The sequence below is a fragment of the Polypterus senegalus genome, chromosome 4, assembly GCF_016835505.1.
Source record: "Polypterus senegalus isolate Bchr_013 chromosome 4, ASM1683550v1, whole genome shotgun sequence".
In the NCBI taxonomy this organism is placed as follows: domain Eukaryota; kingdom Metazoa; phylum Chordata; class Cladistia; order Polypteriformes; family Polypteridae; genus Polypterus; species Polypterus senegalus.
The window spans coordinates 90,232,100-90,248,906 of NC_053157.1; the positions used below are offsets into that span (position 1 = coordinate 90,232,100).

The window sequence follows — 16,807 nt, forward strand, 5'->3', positions numbered from 1 at the left end:
CGCTCTGCCACCGTGTCACCCCCATGTGTGTAATTATTAACAGTATTCATTATTTAAACAAAATGACCGATTTATCTGTAACATACATACTTTAATGCATTTCATCATGAAAGTGATATCAAGTATAAATCTAAGGATTCTAAATGTGCAGAGAGTTGGAATATCATACATTTAATGTGCTCGATGTGGCGATCTATAGCTGAAGATCCGCTGCTGTCAGGACCGGATGGAAGCCCTAGAAAAAAAGACGGCACGGAAGACGGTATGTGAGAGTTTTAAAATGTATTGTATCATTACGATCGGGAATATGTCACACTTGAATATAAAAGCACCACGAATACGTCTGTATGTCGGCATTTTGCTTCACCACATCAAACCATTCATCAAACATCGAAGTGCGCACACCGATCTCGTAGGATCTGCAAAGCTTTCTGTCACCTGTAGATAGTAAACCGAGACTCTGACGTCACATTCCAACTTTTAGCACACTGTGCCCTCCGACTTTTGTGCTTGTACTGCAACACGCACACGTCGCATTCATTTCTGAGGATCTGCTCAGAGGACGCATCAAATGAACACTGAGAACACGTGGGAGCCATGATGCGGGCGCGTATGTGTGCTGAGCGTGAAGTATAAACAAGCCCTAACACTAACAAGTATGAACATATAATTTCACCTCATAAATCACTTCCCTGACTTAGAGAAAATTCTGAAATGTTCCTTCCTACGTACTTTATAGATCCATAAAAGGTTTAGCGCTCTCTTGACTTTAATGAAACCAATTAGCATCTGCATTCCTAGGCTTCCATTGTGATCTCAAGATGTACTCTTCCTTAAAACTCCATGAATAAATATAGCCAGTATAGGAGGCAGAGCCTTAACTGACAATTTATTAATTTAACATAAAATGCTTTTGTCAAAGCCACTGCTGAGTTAGTCTTGTGGGGCCAGACATAATTCTTAAATGACAACTTGCTAAAACGTTTGTAGTGAATAGCAGCAAAATATGTCCTTCTTTCTCTTCAACAGATCTGACAACTATCAATGAAGACTCTTCCAGGTTCTGGCTGTCCAAGTCTTCCAATTCTGCCCTGGCTTCCTCTTTGGGGGTTCCACCGCCATCTTGAAACAGTCTGATTTTTGACTTGCATCTGAAAAGACGTTTCTTTTGCTGTTATTTTTGTCATTAAATATACAGTGTTCGCCTTATGGTGCCCCAAATTTATGATTTCTCTCTTGTCTTCTTTCCACACCTGTTAATAGTAAAATTGCTTTGATGTTGGTGGGGTCAGACCCCTTTAATTAGTTTTACTCCAGCACCCGCAGACTATATGACTCCCTTTTTAGTTTCTCTTACTGTGTTTTCCAACATTTTGCTTTTTAATTACTGCATGAATCAATCTTTTTTACTAAACCCCCTTACCCAGAGTAGTAGTTATGTTTAAGACAGTCCCTCACTTATGTTTAAATTCCATTTTTATGTCTTTTGTATTTATTGTTAATTCATCAATTATTACAGTTTATGTTACTATTGTTATTTAGGTGTATTCTTTATATAATTATTTATTTTTGTCAGTTTTTTTTTTATTATTTAGTTTATGCTATATATGTCATAAACTAGGGAATTCCTAAGCACAATTTGTCCCAATAATGATTCAAAATGCCCAACAGAGAAGGGAAACCATCAAACCAGATTTAATTTCACAAAAATGCTCTGCATCACAAAATAAGCTTCAAGAAGCACAAAGACAAAGGTGTTGCCTGAAAAGGCAAAGGCATTACACAAGCAAGCGATTTCCAATACACAAATCCAAGGAATAGTTAAAAACAGAGCACAGAGGTCAAAAAATGCAGTAATACACAGAAGCACAAAAAAATCACAGTGAAACTCATTGACACCCGCATATTCAATGACCCGCAAGGGACTGTGTGGTTTCCGCAAACGTTATTTAAATTACAGTACTCCCTTGATGGTGATGGACAGGCAATCCTGCCTCTTGGGAACCACCCACAAAACACATGGCACATTAATAGAAAAATTTATACAGTTATTTTTTATATAAAAACTAAATAATCAACAATGTTAACACAAAAAATAAACAAAACATACATAAAAGAGAAATGAACCTAGCTAGGGGGAAACCTTGGCTGAAACTGAACACTATGTGTGAGAATTCGTTCTACCAAATTGATAAAATTTTGTGGGTGGTTCCCGTAGAGGTGGGGCCACTTATCCATCTCCCTCTAGGGACTGTACAATACGTGCTTGGTGTTGGTGAGTTTGCTTATGTTTTGGTTATTGTTATTATTGAATGACTATATTTTTGACCATCTTGCTCTGTTTTTAACCATTTTATTAGTACTGTGTTTGGGGAGTCTATTTGTTGCCAGATTTACTTTTTAAGGTGACTCCTTTTGTGCCTTTCTGCTCTTTGAGCTTTCTTTGTTATACAGAGCATTTTTTAAATATAATTCTTCATTTGCTCTTTCATCTCCAAGTCATGAGTTTACTGTTATCCCTTTTCAAGTTGGGCATTTTTAATATATTGGCCCATTTAAGAATATACTTTGGAACTTTGGTTTTGAAGTGCATTTTGTCCCCAGTGTAGGCCAAAACCAGCCAGTCTTTGTGGGTCTCAGACTGGTTACCTTTATGTACACTCCCTCTGGACATACCAGTGGAGAGTACAACCTGCTTTCTTGGCTATTTTGAAGGTCACACATACCTTTAGCCACTTCGAGTGAGTGGATCACTACAGCAGTGTCACAGAAGCCTATTAATGGAAGAAGCAGGCACAAGGATGGAGCAATTCCTGGAGAGGGCACCAATCCATCACAGGGTAAACACACACACGACTCAGAGCCATTTTAGCATTTCTATCCACATAACTTGCATGTCTTTGAACTGTAGAAGGAAACTGGAATACTTGGGGCCTCATGCATACGCCATGCGTAGAATTCACACTATGACATGGCATAAGCACAAAAGCGGAAATGTACTTATGCACAAAAAAATACAGATGCATAAATCTGTGCGTTCACCCATTTCCATGTTCTTCCGCTACATAACTATCTGTCAGCGTGAAAAGTAACGCACATGCACACGCCTGCTGTCCCACCCCGTCTCCTCCCAGAATTATGCCTCTTTGAATATGCAAATCAATATAAATAGCCCTTAAGCTCAGTGTTCTGTGAAAAGGCAATGGCAAAAGCATGGGGAAAAATAGAAGTTCAGTGAATACTGAGTGGAGGCAAGGAAAAACGTACTATTTGTTGGTTTAAACAGTGCTATAAACAACAAAAGGAAGTTGATAGAGTGACATAGCGTATCGGAGAAATTCAACAGCTCAAGTTCACAAAGTTGCACAGTGCCCGAAATAGAAAAGAAGTTGTCAGATATCAAAGTCGCCGTGAAAAGGCGAGTCGTAGCCCACCGTCTGAGCGTCATATGAAAGCTTATTAGGGTACAGAGAAAAAAAAATAGGGACACAGTGGGAAAAAAGCACAAAATGTCAACTTTAATCTCGAAATTTCCACTTTAATCACATAGTTTATTTTGTCATTAAAGTAGAACAACATAAACTTCATCTTAAAATCGTTTAATTTACTAGTTTCTCAAATCCAATCATAACTAACGTAGCACATTAAATGCTTTGTTTTGTATTTGATCTTCTATGTGCTCTATGTGTGTGAATCACTACGTGCTTTTGGGCTTTTTCTTCCTCCGACAGGACACAGAATCCATTACATTTGTAATATTACAGCTCTCTGAATAATTAAAATGCTGAGATGTATACTTGATATCATTTTCATGATGATAGGAGTTAAAGCATATTATTAAACATGGGAACACGGTGGTGAAGTTGATTGTGTGTGAAATAATTTATTGCAGCAGTAGGCTACTGTCTCTTTCAAACACACTAACCTCCAATTCCTGTCCTTACTTTTCTTTCTCCAATCAGCTCTGTAATAGACGTTAAGCTATCTGTAAGCCTAGAACGCCGATTCTTCAAAACTTTTAAGGAACATTGAAATATCTTCATAGTACATGTTTAATTATTCTATCCTTCCAGTGTCACGCCAGTACCAGCAAGCATACAGCGTGAGGCAGGAACAATCTGTGAACTAGTGCAGTGACACCGTGTCCATACATGTTTAATTATTAACAATATAGATTATTTAAATGAAGTTAAAGTTTTATCTGTATAATATAATAAACATATTTTACTGCATTTCATCTTTAAAATGATATTGTCATCATACTGTATGTAAATACATGCTTTATAAAGTGGCTCAGGTTTTGCAATATCATAACTGTATTGCAAGTTTACAGTGAGGTGATTGTAATAATAAGTGCAAACAGTTCTACAAGGAGCACTTGATGGACTGATTGAGTGTGTCTATAGTTCTTGGGATGAAACTGTTTCTGAACCGCAAGGTCCATACAGGAAAGGTTTTAAAGCATTTGGCGTGTGAGAACAGTTCAAATAGGCAGCATGGCTGAGGCAGCGTATGCTTGATGCTGTATATTGATAATTGTCTTTCCAATCAGCTGCTCCGAGTGAGAGTAATATGGAAAAAGTTCATCCGTTGTGGCAACCCCTAACGGGAGCAGCTGAAAGAAGAAAGAGAAGGTGCAGTGAGAGTAACAACGCTAAAGCAGCTATGGTATTTAGAATAGTTTGGCCATTCCGTGGACCATTATATTGTTACAGGTTAATTACAATCAGATGTATTAAACTAATAAACAATATGCAGTTAATTTCAGGGTAATTAAAAAGCCACGTCAGGGATGTGGATCTAAAAAAGAAAGATAAACCACACAGGAGGAACAGTAGCACTGCTTTGACGCTGGGTGACGCCAGTCTGCAAAACCGAGTGCAGAACTTGCATATGCCAGGGTATGAGCTACTGTGGAAATGTGCATGGCTTTACGCCAAGTTTAGGTTTTATACATCGTGATTTAAACATGGAAACAGGTTTATGCAACATTTTTGTGCGTACGCACCATTTATACATGATACTTCTGGAGAAAACTCAGGTGGGGAGAACATGCAAACTCCACACAAGGGGCCAAGAACTCTGGTCTCCTTGTGCGGCAGCAGCATTACCACTGTACCACCCCTCTTCATAAATACTTTAGTGGTATCTTGATCAACAGGTTTGTAATTGTGAGGATTTTCAACTTTTTCCCACTGTTTTTGATATTAAGTTCTTTAATTTGAGCTTGGTTTTAAGTCAGGTATTTATGTAAGATTTGTCAATTTCTTTGTTTATTTTGAATTTTTAAGTCTTTAAATCTTGTTTTGAATTTTGATGTTTTCAATTTTGAAACTAGTCCATCTGCATTTCGAGTTCTTGTTTTGGTTTTGAATTTCTAAATGTACTAATTATTTCTTTTGTTAAATTATCTATAGTCATTATCAAGTTTCGGCTTTGTGACCAAAGTTTTGAAAGATCCCCTCCCATGTTTTTGGGAGGCTTTCTTCATGTACTGTAATATCCACTCAAATCAAAAAACATGTTAGGTTGACTGGTGAACCTTAGCTGATTCAGCAGGAGTGGGTATGAGTGTGTGTGTGTACCCTTTAATGGACTGGCACACCTTTGACAGCTAGTTCCTGCCTTGACCCAGAAAATTCTCCGGCTCACCACAATACTGAACTGGAAATGGTTTGGAAAATAGATGAATGATGAATATTACAATGTCAAAGTGATTTTGACTGAGTGATACATTGCAAAGAACAAGCCCCATCTCTTAAAAAGAAGTATATACTACATGTGTACATTATGTGTACACTTAAATAAAACAATCCATGGCATTTTGTGTGTTGAACAGCACGTCATTTAATATTTGATTTAAATGCTTCTAAATTACTAAGTATGCAGTCGTTAGTTCAGTTACGTTTCAACTACTGGGTTCAAATAATAGCCTGATTGTTCTTCATGTGGAGCTTGCAACCTCTGTGCATTTCTACATGAATTAATCGTATACTGTAAATTGAACCGAGTGTTTGATGAGTGCGCTGTATGACAGACTGGTGCCAAGCCTTTGTAACAGCTTTGACAAGTAGTATGGACGGGGCAGACTGAATTGTATTGAGGGTTGTGCGCTGCAAAAATGTAGGCTATACAAATTATCATTTTTCCGTGTTTACTTTTAAATTGAAAATTTCATTTTTGTGTGTTTGTTTTGTCACCGTGGGATTATTTTCCATGTAATTCGGGTTTCCTCCCACATCCAAAAGACATTACTTACAAACTCATCGTGATTAACTGTAGGCATCACATTTTGCGATGGATTGATCGATTGTATACTAATATGTACCCGACTACATATTATTAAAGTTGCGCGCTATTCTAATCAAACCAGCCAAAACACTAATCAAAACAACCGTGTTATTTTATTGCTCGGGCAGTAATTTTAACCTAGCCTCGTCTCGGCTCCTAATACGGTATGGCCGACGAAAGAGGTCTATTTTAGAGAAGTGCTAGGAGGCGCTTCTCTTCGGGTCGTGGTGAAACCCTGCCCCTCCCGCGCTCGCGCTCCGCATACGCAGCTGATTTCGTCCCCACCAAGCCAGACTGCTCGAGCCGAGCGGAGCAAGGGACAGCGGCGACATGAGAGCTGACGGCTTTGTCTTGGTGCTCCTCGCTTACCTGGCGGGATCATGCCTGGCGAGAACCAAACTTCTCGTACTTCTTCTTGATGGCTTTCGCTACGATTACATCAACGCCAAAGAATTAGAATCACTGCCAGGCTTTCTGGAGATTGCTGAAGCAGGAGTGAAAGTGGATTACATGACGCCCGACTTCCCTAGCCTCTCTTATCCTAACTACTACACACTCATGACAGGTAAGTAGCTACATGTGGCACTGACAATACACACATTTCTTTGCATGCCGCATGTGTCTACTTAAATAACTAAAATGAACAGTTCTGTAGCAGTGCGTATAATAAGGAAAAAGATATTAGTCCGCTCGTAGATGGCAAGAGATGTCGGGCAGAAGCAGGACAGTATGACGGCAAAGCAATTCTGAGGCTCCCGACCTGCCCATGTCATATTGTTACGGTTCAGGCGAGTGCAGGTTACCCATGAAAGTCTGCAAAATATGAAACCAATAAGTTACAAGCTACTGACAATTTGTCCTACAACTCATTAGAACGTCTAGCTACAGTAGTACCGTTATTCGATATGTAAATGCAGTTTGTCATATTTTAAATGTTAAAAGTGATGCATTAGACTCTGTAGTATCAATTTATGAAATGTCACGATTGAGTCATTTTCCTTTCAAATCAAAGTGGTATGGTTGTTAGAACATTTGCCTCACTTTTTTGTATAATAAAGTCCTTAGCACATAACGTTTTGTGCAAATGTGCAATTTACACAATCTTGGTGTACTCCACTGCATTTTTCCCACCCAGTGCACTGTTTTCTTTAGACACCCCAAAGACTTGTGTATTAAGTAGATCTGCAGTATGTAGCTGCGAGTGAATAACTGAAATAATTTTTCTTTGGGTACCTCAGTTTGGAAGCTCCCCCAACCCTAATCCCAAGGACGTGTGTGTTACATTGACTGGTGACTGTAAATTGGCCAGTGTGCGTGTACATGACTGTACTCTGTGATAGATGGGTGGCCAGGCCAGCATTTGTTCTCATCCAGCATTCCCACCCCAAGATACTGACTCTTAACACTTAAAATGCATTTGTAGGAAATACTTATGGGTGGGATTTTCCAAGTACATATTAATGCTATTTGTATTATTGACATGCACATATTGTAATAAAATCTTGATATGGATTTAAAGAAATGCAAATTACTCAGGAAGATATGCCATGTTTCCTCAGATGTTGGATAAAGCAGAGGTGCTGTTGAACGTTCTTGATTATTAGACTGGAGGCCATTTTGGTGTTACCAAGCAGTTTAATTATTTTTCATTACAGTTGTATGCCAGTCTAAAGAACGTGTGCAGTCCTTTTTAAAGAATGTAGGCAATTTGGATGTACAAGATATGAAGGGCTGGGTCTACCCAGGCGCCATTAATGGCAAGGGGACTTTTCACCAATAAACCTAATGAAAAGATGGAGTAACCCCAAGTCTAAATAGCCATGGAGGATCCCCCCACTCGATGAAGCAATCCAGTATTCGTGTGCCAACAGTGGGACCCCTCCTCCACCCACTCCAGGAATGATGAAGTGATTGAATCTCATGTTGAAATCAAGAGTGAGAAATACCTCACTGCGTCCATGAGCTGCATTGCTAAAAGAATGACCCACTCTCTGTTATAGAGATAAGCTACCCAAGGGCCTTTTGGGGTCTTAATTAACTCTTTTAGGGCTAATGTCGACTTTTGTTGACAGCAGGGTTGAGGTTGGATGTTGACTTTAGTTGACATCCAGGGGCAGAGGGTAATAGTCAGCTGTAGACGTCGACAAAACTCACCATCACGTTACTGGTAGACTCTCTTTGCTAGGCAGGCTGTTAGACTCATTGACTTGACATCGAATCCCTGTGTGTGTGTGTGAGAAGCGTAGAGTAAACAACGTCTAGAATGACATTGACATCGGGCAAAACAGCAAAGCGAATGTGCAAAGCAAAATCCTCTGTGGGCATTATTCATTTTTTTTGCTTTTTGCATATTATTGCTGAATCAGACTCTGACTCATCAAACTCCGATATTGATGCAAGTAATCTGGAAATCAAAAATGAAAGGCGGATAGCTGTTTCTTTTCCAGAATGTGCCCTTCAGAATATTAATGGTTAGACAAACAGGTATGTAGTAAGTATGTAATCAGTGTGACAGCCGTCTTAGAAAGCTAATGTTTAATGTTAAAGGCATATAGTATTTGCTTTGTATGCTTTTTAGAAAACTGAGTTTTTAGGAAAAATATTTAGACCTGAGAGAAAATGAAAAAAATAATTAGCCCTGAAAGAGTTAAGCCTTGAAGATGATTTCCCACTTGGTACTGGGGAAAAAGTAAATCAGAGCCCACTGTTTTAGTTTGATTTAATATCAAATAAAATACTGTAAAGTTTAAGAAATACAAAATATTATTGTACCTCACCTTTAAAAATGATGACAAAGCAAGGATACAAATCAATGAGCCGGCCTGTTTTACTTTAAAAGGGAGCTGTGCTGGACACATAAACAATGATCTTTAGCCATTGTAATAGGAGTTTGCCCTCATTTCAACCCTGCACAGTCAGAATGAATGCCAGTGAGGCCAAAGTATACAAAATGGAGCATGCATTCTACAAATAAACAGAATGGAGAAGTGTATAATGTGTGAAGACTTTAGTCCAAATATCGAATAAATATGTTAGTTTTTATTCAAGAATATAAGCAAAGAAAAAAAAAATTGATTTACATTTTGCTGTCAATGAGTTAAAAACCCAAGCTCAAATGTCAATCGACAGGTAGGTTATACGTGTTGTTGAATGGTGCAGAGGTAAGAACCACTGCTTTAGAGCCCAAAGGTAATGGGTTTGAGACCGGGTGCTCCACGTTTTGAGTATTGAGCTGCTATTATTATTATTACTATAATATAGTAAAAACATAAATTTGATTTGAGTCTGTAACACCTGGTGTAAATGTTGGCTACTTGTAAAAGTTAGCACTTGTTTATTATTCAGTTTTATTCTCTCATTGACATTCACGTAGTACAATGAATTTGCCTCTCTCTCTCTGAGTTGATGACATTTATCTCCTTTATTTATCTCTTTTCACAAGAGCAGCACTGTGGCTGATGCCTGCTCAGAACTATTTGTTGTACCGGCAATCAAAGATATGATGTCAAGTGACCGCTATCAGACTGGACAAAGGCAGGACCGTAACAACAGACTGCTTCTTTACAGCACTTTCGCTAATAATTCAAGAGCTACTTGCTTTTGAACATACAGTTGCACAATGAGTTAAACATTTATGCCGTAGGCCCATTAATGCTATTCCTGGTTACTGACCTTGGCTCTTACTGGTAATCATTGAAAAAAGAATTTTAAAAGAAAAGCATAATTTTATTCTGTGTTACATCCTGTAAAATGGAAGGCTCAATCAGATTTGAATGTAACGCTTTGATCTGTAATGTTGTACCATTACAAACTTTTGGATATACAAGTTAAACAGGCCTAGTATATGGAAACAACCACAGGGAAAGTAGGAAACTAAAAATTGCAACCAATAAGAAAAGAAGTTCACCCAAAATAAATATATACAATGTAAAACAATAAAAAGTCAAATAAATTGCCACAATTTATGAAGTGTGCTAAGGGTAAGTCTTGGCTCACTCCATAACTCAGATGATTGTGCAAGGACAAAGAGTGTGCTTTCAGATCTGACAGTCATGAAGAATACAGGAAAGCCAAGCCACCTTGATAAGCTGTAGAACAATTGTCTGCAAATGATAGCATATCTGTCAGGAGATGCTTTAAACAGGTCACTAACTACAAGAACCAAACATCAAACAGTTCTGCTGATTCCAATCTGGCTAGTCTGTAAAATCAGGTTTATGGTCACTTTGAAAGACAGTCAGTCAGTCAGTCAGTCATTTTCCAACCTGCTATATCCTAACACAGGGTCACGGGGGTCTGCTGGAGCCAATCCCAGCCAACACAGGGCGCAAAGCAGGAAAAAATCCGGGGCAGGGCGCCAGCCCACTGCAGGACACACACACCAAGCACACACTAGGAACAATTTATGATCGCCAATGTACCTAACCTGCATGTCTTCAGACTGTGGGAGGAAACCTGAGCACCCGGAGGAAACCCACACAGACACAGGGAGAACACGCAAACTCCATGCATGTTCTGGACTATAGCTCTGCTTTCAATACAGTCATCCCAGAACTCCTAGATAAGAAACACACCCAGTTCAACCTGCCATTGGATCACAGACTTTCGTACAGACAGCAAACAGTACATGCAGCTGGCCACACGTGTCTGATCCATTAACTCTTAGCACTGGTACACCGCAGGGAGGTGTCCTTTCCCCAACACTTTTCTCACTATGTACAAATGACTTTACCTCTGGTGATTCGCTTGTCAAACTTGTTAAATTAAATTTACAGATAACATTAATCAGCCTTATTTCAAACAATGATTCCATGTACAGACAAGAGGTGGAAAATTTAATATTGTGGTGCAGCCATAATAATTTGGACCTTAACATTAAAAAAACTCGAGAGATGATTATAGATTTCAGGAAACAGTTGCTACAATTGGCTCAGTCATTGGAATGACAGAGTCATTTAAGTTTTTGGGCACTGTGCTATCACAAAACCTTAAGTGGGAAAATAACATCATGTGTTATTAAGAAACCCATCAGAGAATGTTCTTTTTGCGTCAGCTGAGGAAATTAGATTTTTCTCAAGCAATATTGGTCCAGTTCTACACAGCCATCTTCAAGTCCATTCTGACCACATGTATAACTTTCTGATTTAGCACTGCCTTTGTTCAGGCTAAGGCCAATCTGCAGCTCATCATCAGAGCCCCGTGAAAAGCTAATGAGCTGTTATTTACCTCATATTCAAGTCCTGTATTAGTTCAAGGTAAGGAAGCGGGTGACAAAGATCATTACTGATCCAACTTACCCAGCGCATTACACCTATTCCAAAGTACTCCCTCCAGCAAATGCCTTCAAGCAGTGAAAGCTACAAAGACACATCACCTAAACAGTATTTTTCTATGTGCAGTTACTGTGACTAAACGGTTCAAAAGCTTTTACTCAGTATCTATGTAGACCTGCACACTGGACATTTTAGCCCTACTGTCTATTTGTTTTTTGTATTGCCCTTGTATGCATCATATTTTATTATTTGATATTTATTTTTTGTATTCTGTTTTTTCCTTGTATGTTGTACCAATACAATCAAGACAAATTCCTAGTACAAATTAGTTTACATGGCCAACAAAGTAAATTAAGATTCTGATTCTGAAATCTACCCTTTTAATGAACACTATATACATATCACACAACAGTACAAAGCCAACTGAACTAAACTCTGCTTCATTTGTTGTTTTTTACTTTGTTTTCTCAAAAAAAAAATTTATTTTAAATTTATCAGTAGTCGTATTTGCCTGCCTTGAAACATGTTTTACTTTTACTTACTACAAACAGCAGTGACATTTACTGGCTTTACATTAATATGAGCAATGAATTGAACAATTTAATCATTGTACAGAAAAGAACATGTGAAAAGAAATAATTTTGTGAACTATGTAGTATCCACCTCCCTCTGTTCTCCCCTAGGGGAAACCCTTAACTCAGCTGTGCTGTGCAGTTTTGCAATAGCTGTATTTAATCAAATAATTCATAAAGGCTCCTACTTTATTTACCTTACCTTTCTCCGTTGTAGGAGGCAGGTCTCTAGCCTTTTAGACTTATATCAAGGTAAACAAGGCACACTCATTTTAAGAAATGGAATAATACAATTTATTAGTAAACACAAGGATTATAGAAATAAAAGTGCCTATATATACTAACATATAAGACAGGACATGGACAGACTAGGTAGACAAACATATACTACAGAAAGGCTGTATTTATTTGCTATCTAGGTACTAAATTATCTTGGAACATATAAAATGGTTTTATAGTACCAAGTCTTTAAAGACGATGTCCAATGTTGTGTGGAACTGTTGCTTTGTTGTTGAATCAGGTTCAAGTGTAGGATTCTTCATCAATTAGAGTGCACTCTTTCTGTTAGCTGCATGATCATTGCCAGTGACGTGCTGCTGTTTTCTCAGTTTGCTGTTAGGGCCTTGGCTGTGCTGCCTGCAACTTAGGGACATACATTACTCTTTCTGGCACAACAGTTTAGATGCTGAAGTTCCCTTCTTCAAGTGATGGCTGCTTCTCAGCCTTCAGAGTGGCTCAAAGTTTAGCTTGGCAAACTGGATCTCAGCTCTCAGGCTCACAAAGAAAACAGTTTGTTGAATTAATCTCTCCATAGATGAGCGACTCATAACCTTTTAGGTTTTGCAGACCAGGTTTCAAAGGGTCATTTTGTATATTTCACTCTCCTAGGGAGTTCAGGGAATTCCCAGTGAATATCCCAGAGAGAGTTTCTTTAGGATGGTATAGAGAGTTTTAAAGAAAGGTTGAACCTTTCCCTGATTGAATTAAAGTCACTTCCAGTTACAAAATTAGTGGCTTCTAATAGGTGAATTCTTCTGTCCAACTTAGTTGTTTTCATAACTTCTGGTTCAAGAGGTCAGCAGAGGGGTCTCTGCAGGTGATTTATATCTTTGTTTTCATATGAAATCCAGACAGATCTTGGTACAAGGTGGAGTTCAGTCACTTACTGTAGTTTGGAATGAGGGAAGGTTTTGTTCAGCTAGATTCCTGCATCCCTGTTAAATCTACTTTCTTAACAGGCTTGGTGTGCCACAAAAGCCAAGCAGAACAGATAGTGCCCACCTTGTCCTAAAACACACAGATTTCACGTGTGTTTGTAGCATACTCTTATTATATTTGCAGGCAAATATGTTTTCACTTAAGTATTTAAGTTTTTTCCTACAGAGCCATATCAGGTTGATGGGTTAATTGCATAACTGTGAATGAGTTTGTGAATGAGAGTTTCTAAGATAAATTTGGCATTTCAGCCACAACTGGTTCCTGCTGGTGGGAATGTCTACTACTCTCTAAACCTTGTAAGCCTACTGAAAAAATCAGGTTATCAGATATTATAAAATCTGAAGTGAACAGCACATGAAGCATAAGTGAAAGGACACACAGCATAGGCTAGTGACACTTACAGTCCAGCTAATCTGCTTGTTTTTCAAGATAAACATTATCATTGTTTTCAGCACCATCAGAATGTGCCGTCAGGTATCAACTGAGTGATCTAGTATCAGGAAGTTTATTGTCAGCAGTTTAATGACTGATAGACATTTTCCATGTGCATTCAGAATAAGTAAGTGTTTACAAGTGTAAATGACAGCATTGTCCCTTTGAATATTGCACTTTGTATATAATATACGATGAACCATTAAAGCTTTGTTGACTAAACTTTATCAAGGCCACAAAACCAAAGATTACATTGGCAGTGGCAAAGGATGCAAAAATAACATAACTATTTTGATTTTGAACTTTAAAAAGAGACATTTCCTGGTAGTCAAAACACTAAAACCTGAGGTCATGGGCCAGGGCAGGCCATTTACGGCAGTAGGTGCACTGATGCCAGCAATGATCTTAACACATAATTAAGTATAGAATGTGGATGCATATGTAAAGTGCTCTATGATGAACTGGTCATCGCTCCATGGTTGGTTGCTGCAATGTGCTCATTGAGTTAGAATAAATTGATTAAAGAATGGATATAGGAATATGTCTTTTTAGAAAGTTGTGGATTTTTAGTCTAGTTTTTTAAAACCATTCTAAAATTATAGACATCAATTTGGAGTTTGCAGCATCTCCCTTTATCTGCTTTTTGGGATACTCAGTTTTTCTTCCAGCATCTCAAAAATATGTATTTTGCATTAACTGGTGATTCTTAATTTACCCTGTGTGAGTGTGGGTATCTGTAAGGGTGAACTTTTCAATGGACTGGGGAACCAAAGGTTCTCCAACCTTTAATGATGTTACATGTTTTGGAGAACGTTATTTTATGTTAAACTTTGCATTCATATAAGAGTACTTCAGTATAAACATGAAAAATAGAATAATGTACAAAAGTATAGTATATTCTAATTCAAGTGATTCTTTTGCCCAAATGAATGAGGGGGGAGGCGGGTTTTCAATTGAAAAGCTTGAATTGTCTTGAACTTACTTCACTTTGGTGTATACGTTAATTTTTTGGAAGACCCTAGATTGTTTGAGAAAATAAAAAACAGAAATACATTAGTGTGGCATTTGGACGCCTCACTGAGCCATAAAACTAAAAGTCTCTAGGCTCAAAACTCCATCCCATATTGCCATACAAATCTACCCATAACCACATGGATAACCCCAACTGAAATTACCTCCCTGCATTTTACAAAAAACACTAAATGATTAAATTGAGAATGTGCAGGTAAGTCAAGGACTATGTAAAGTCTGAGTGACTATCACTAAGGACAGCATTTAAAAACTGGACATGGAAAAAATAAAATAAATTACTAATCATAGTAATGAGAATGAGCTCCCAATAGTCATCAAACAGTGGCTATCCAGCTACTCACATGTTTCTGAGTAAAGAATCTGAAGAAGAAACACATTTTAGAAAGAATGAGTGAACAGAAAAACATTTATCCATAAAGAACAACATGTGTTGGAATGGATTAAGAAGAAGCACAGAAAAGTCAGACAAAATGTAGATGTGGACTGAGAAAGTAATACCCAAAAAGAGTTGGTAACATTTACTGAGTAGTAGGGACAAACATATGTGAAGGTTAAACTCTCAGCAAAAAGTTTAAAGGGATGAAATGTAAGAATCTATACTTATTAAAGGCAAAGCCCTCACTCTCTCACTCACTCACTCACTCACTCACTCACTTACTCACTCATCACTAATTCTCCAACTTCCCGTGTAGGTAGAAGGCTGAAATTTGGCAGGCTCATTCCTTACAGCTTACTTACAAAAGCTGGGCAGGTGTCATTTCGAAATTCTACGCGTAATGGTCATAACTGGAACCTATTTTTCTCCATATACTGTAATGGACTTTAGCTCGATGGCCGTGGGGGGCGGAGCTGTGTGTGACATCATCACGCCTCCCACATAATCACGTGAACTGACTGTGAACGCAGTATGTAGAAAACAAGGAAGAGCTCCAAAAAGCGCTGAAGAAAACATGCATTATACAATTGAGAAGGCAGCGAAACAATAAGAAGCGAGCGAGTGACACATACAAGCATATTCATAAGTGCAGCTACTGCGGAAACAAAGCACGATGTAAACCTAAAGTTTAAATTAAGTTCATAGACAGGCTGCCACTGGCGTTTGTCATGCCCACGACTAATGCGGGATACAAGTTTAATGCGAGGACGCAGGGTATAAACGAGAGTTTTGATCACTTCGTAACTAAGTTAAAATTGCTGGTGAAGGGCTGTGTTTATGCAAATTCCGAGAGACTGTTAGTGGGGGCATTGACAGTTGACGCGGGTGGGGGAGTCATCATCTCCCCTCCCATTCACCTCATTTCGCTCTGAGCTGAGCTCCGCAGCTAAAATACTCACAAATACTCACAGAAAAATCCACAAGTTAATACACACGCTGTCTCTAGAGTTTCTCCACACTCTGAATCCTCCAGGCACTACTTACAAAAGGTTACATTGACAATCATGTTACGTTATTTTTAAAATGTTTCCTTTTTTTAGCACAAGCACAGCTGAGAAGCTTCGATGCATGTGCTCCATAACGCGTTAAAAAATACTGCATTTAATCACACTTTGCATTCCAAGCAAAGAGGAACTTCTCTCAATGCATGACTTCCTGGTACACTGATTACATTGATCAGCGCTTCCCGATTCATTTTACCCTCCCACCCCCTTGGTTTGAGAAGAAGTATGAAAAAATATGAGGTTAACACAGAAAAACAGATCACCAATTGAATCTTTATGAATAATGGATATTTTATTCGCCATCAATAATTGTTTTGGTAAAGCCCTACTCAGTGTAATCCCCCTTCCATTTTATAATTTTTCCGCGACTAGCCATGATTAAATGAACGGTAAAAAATTAAGAGTGAAGCGATGGTGACTTATTCAGGCAGGCAGGCGACAGCTCTATAGCTCGAATTTGGATATAAGTAGGTTCTATTTAGTCGCCAGAAAGATCTTTGGTAGGAATGGAAGTTGAATTTAGTCTTTAAATTTCTATGGTGAAGAAAA

The 16,807-nt window shown here is 38.4% G+C and overlaps 1 protein-coding gene across 1 annotated transcript in view; it reads left to right on the plus strand.

Annotated features, from left to right (window-relative positions):
- Window positions 1-6,551: 6,551 nt before the first annotated feature.
- enpp6 (ectonucleotide pyrophosphatase/phosphodiesterase 6) overlaps window positions 6,552-16,807 on the plus strand; it is a 137,988-nt gene continuing 127,732 nt past the window's right edge. The window contains exon 1 of the mRNA XM_039751027.1: window positions 6,552-6,856. Coding sequence (XP_039606961.1) covers window positions 6,622-6,856 — 235 coding nt within the window. The 5' untranslated portion in view covers window positions 6,552-6,621. The remainder of the gene's footprint in view (window positions 6,857-16,807) is intronic.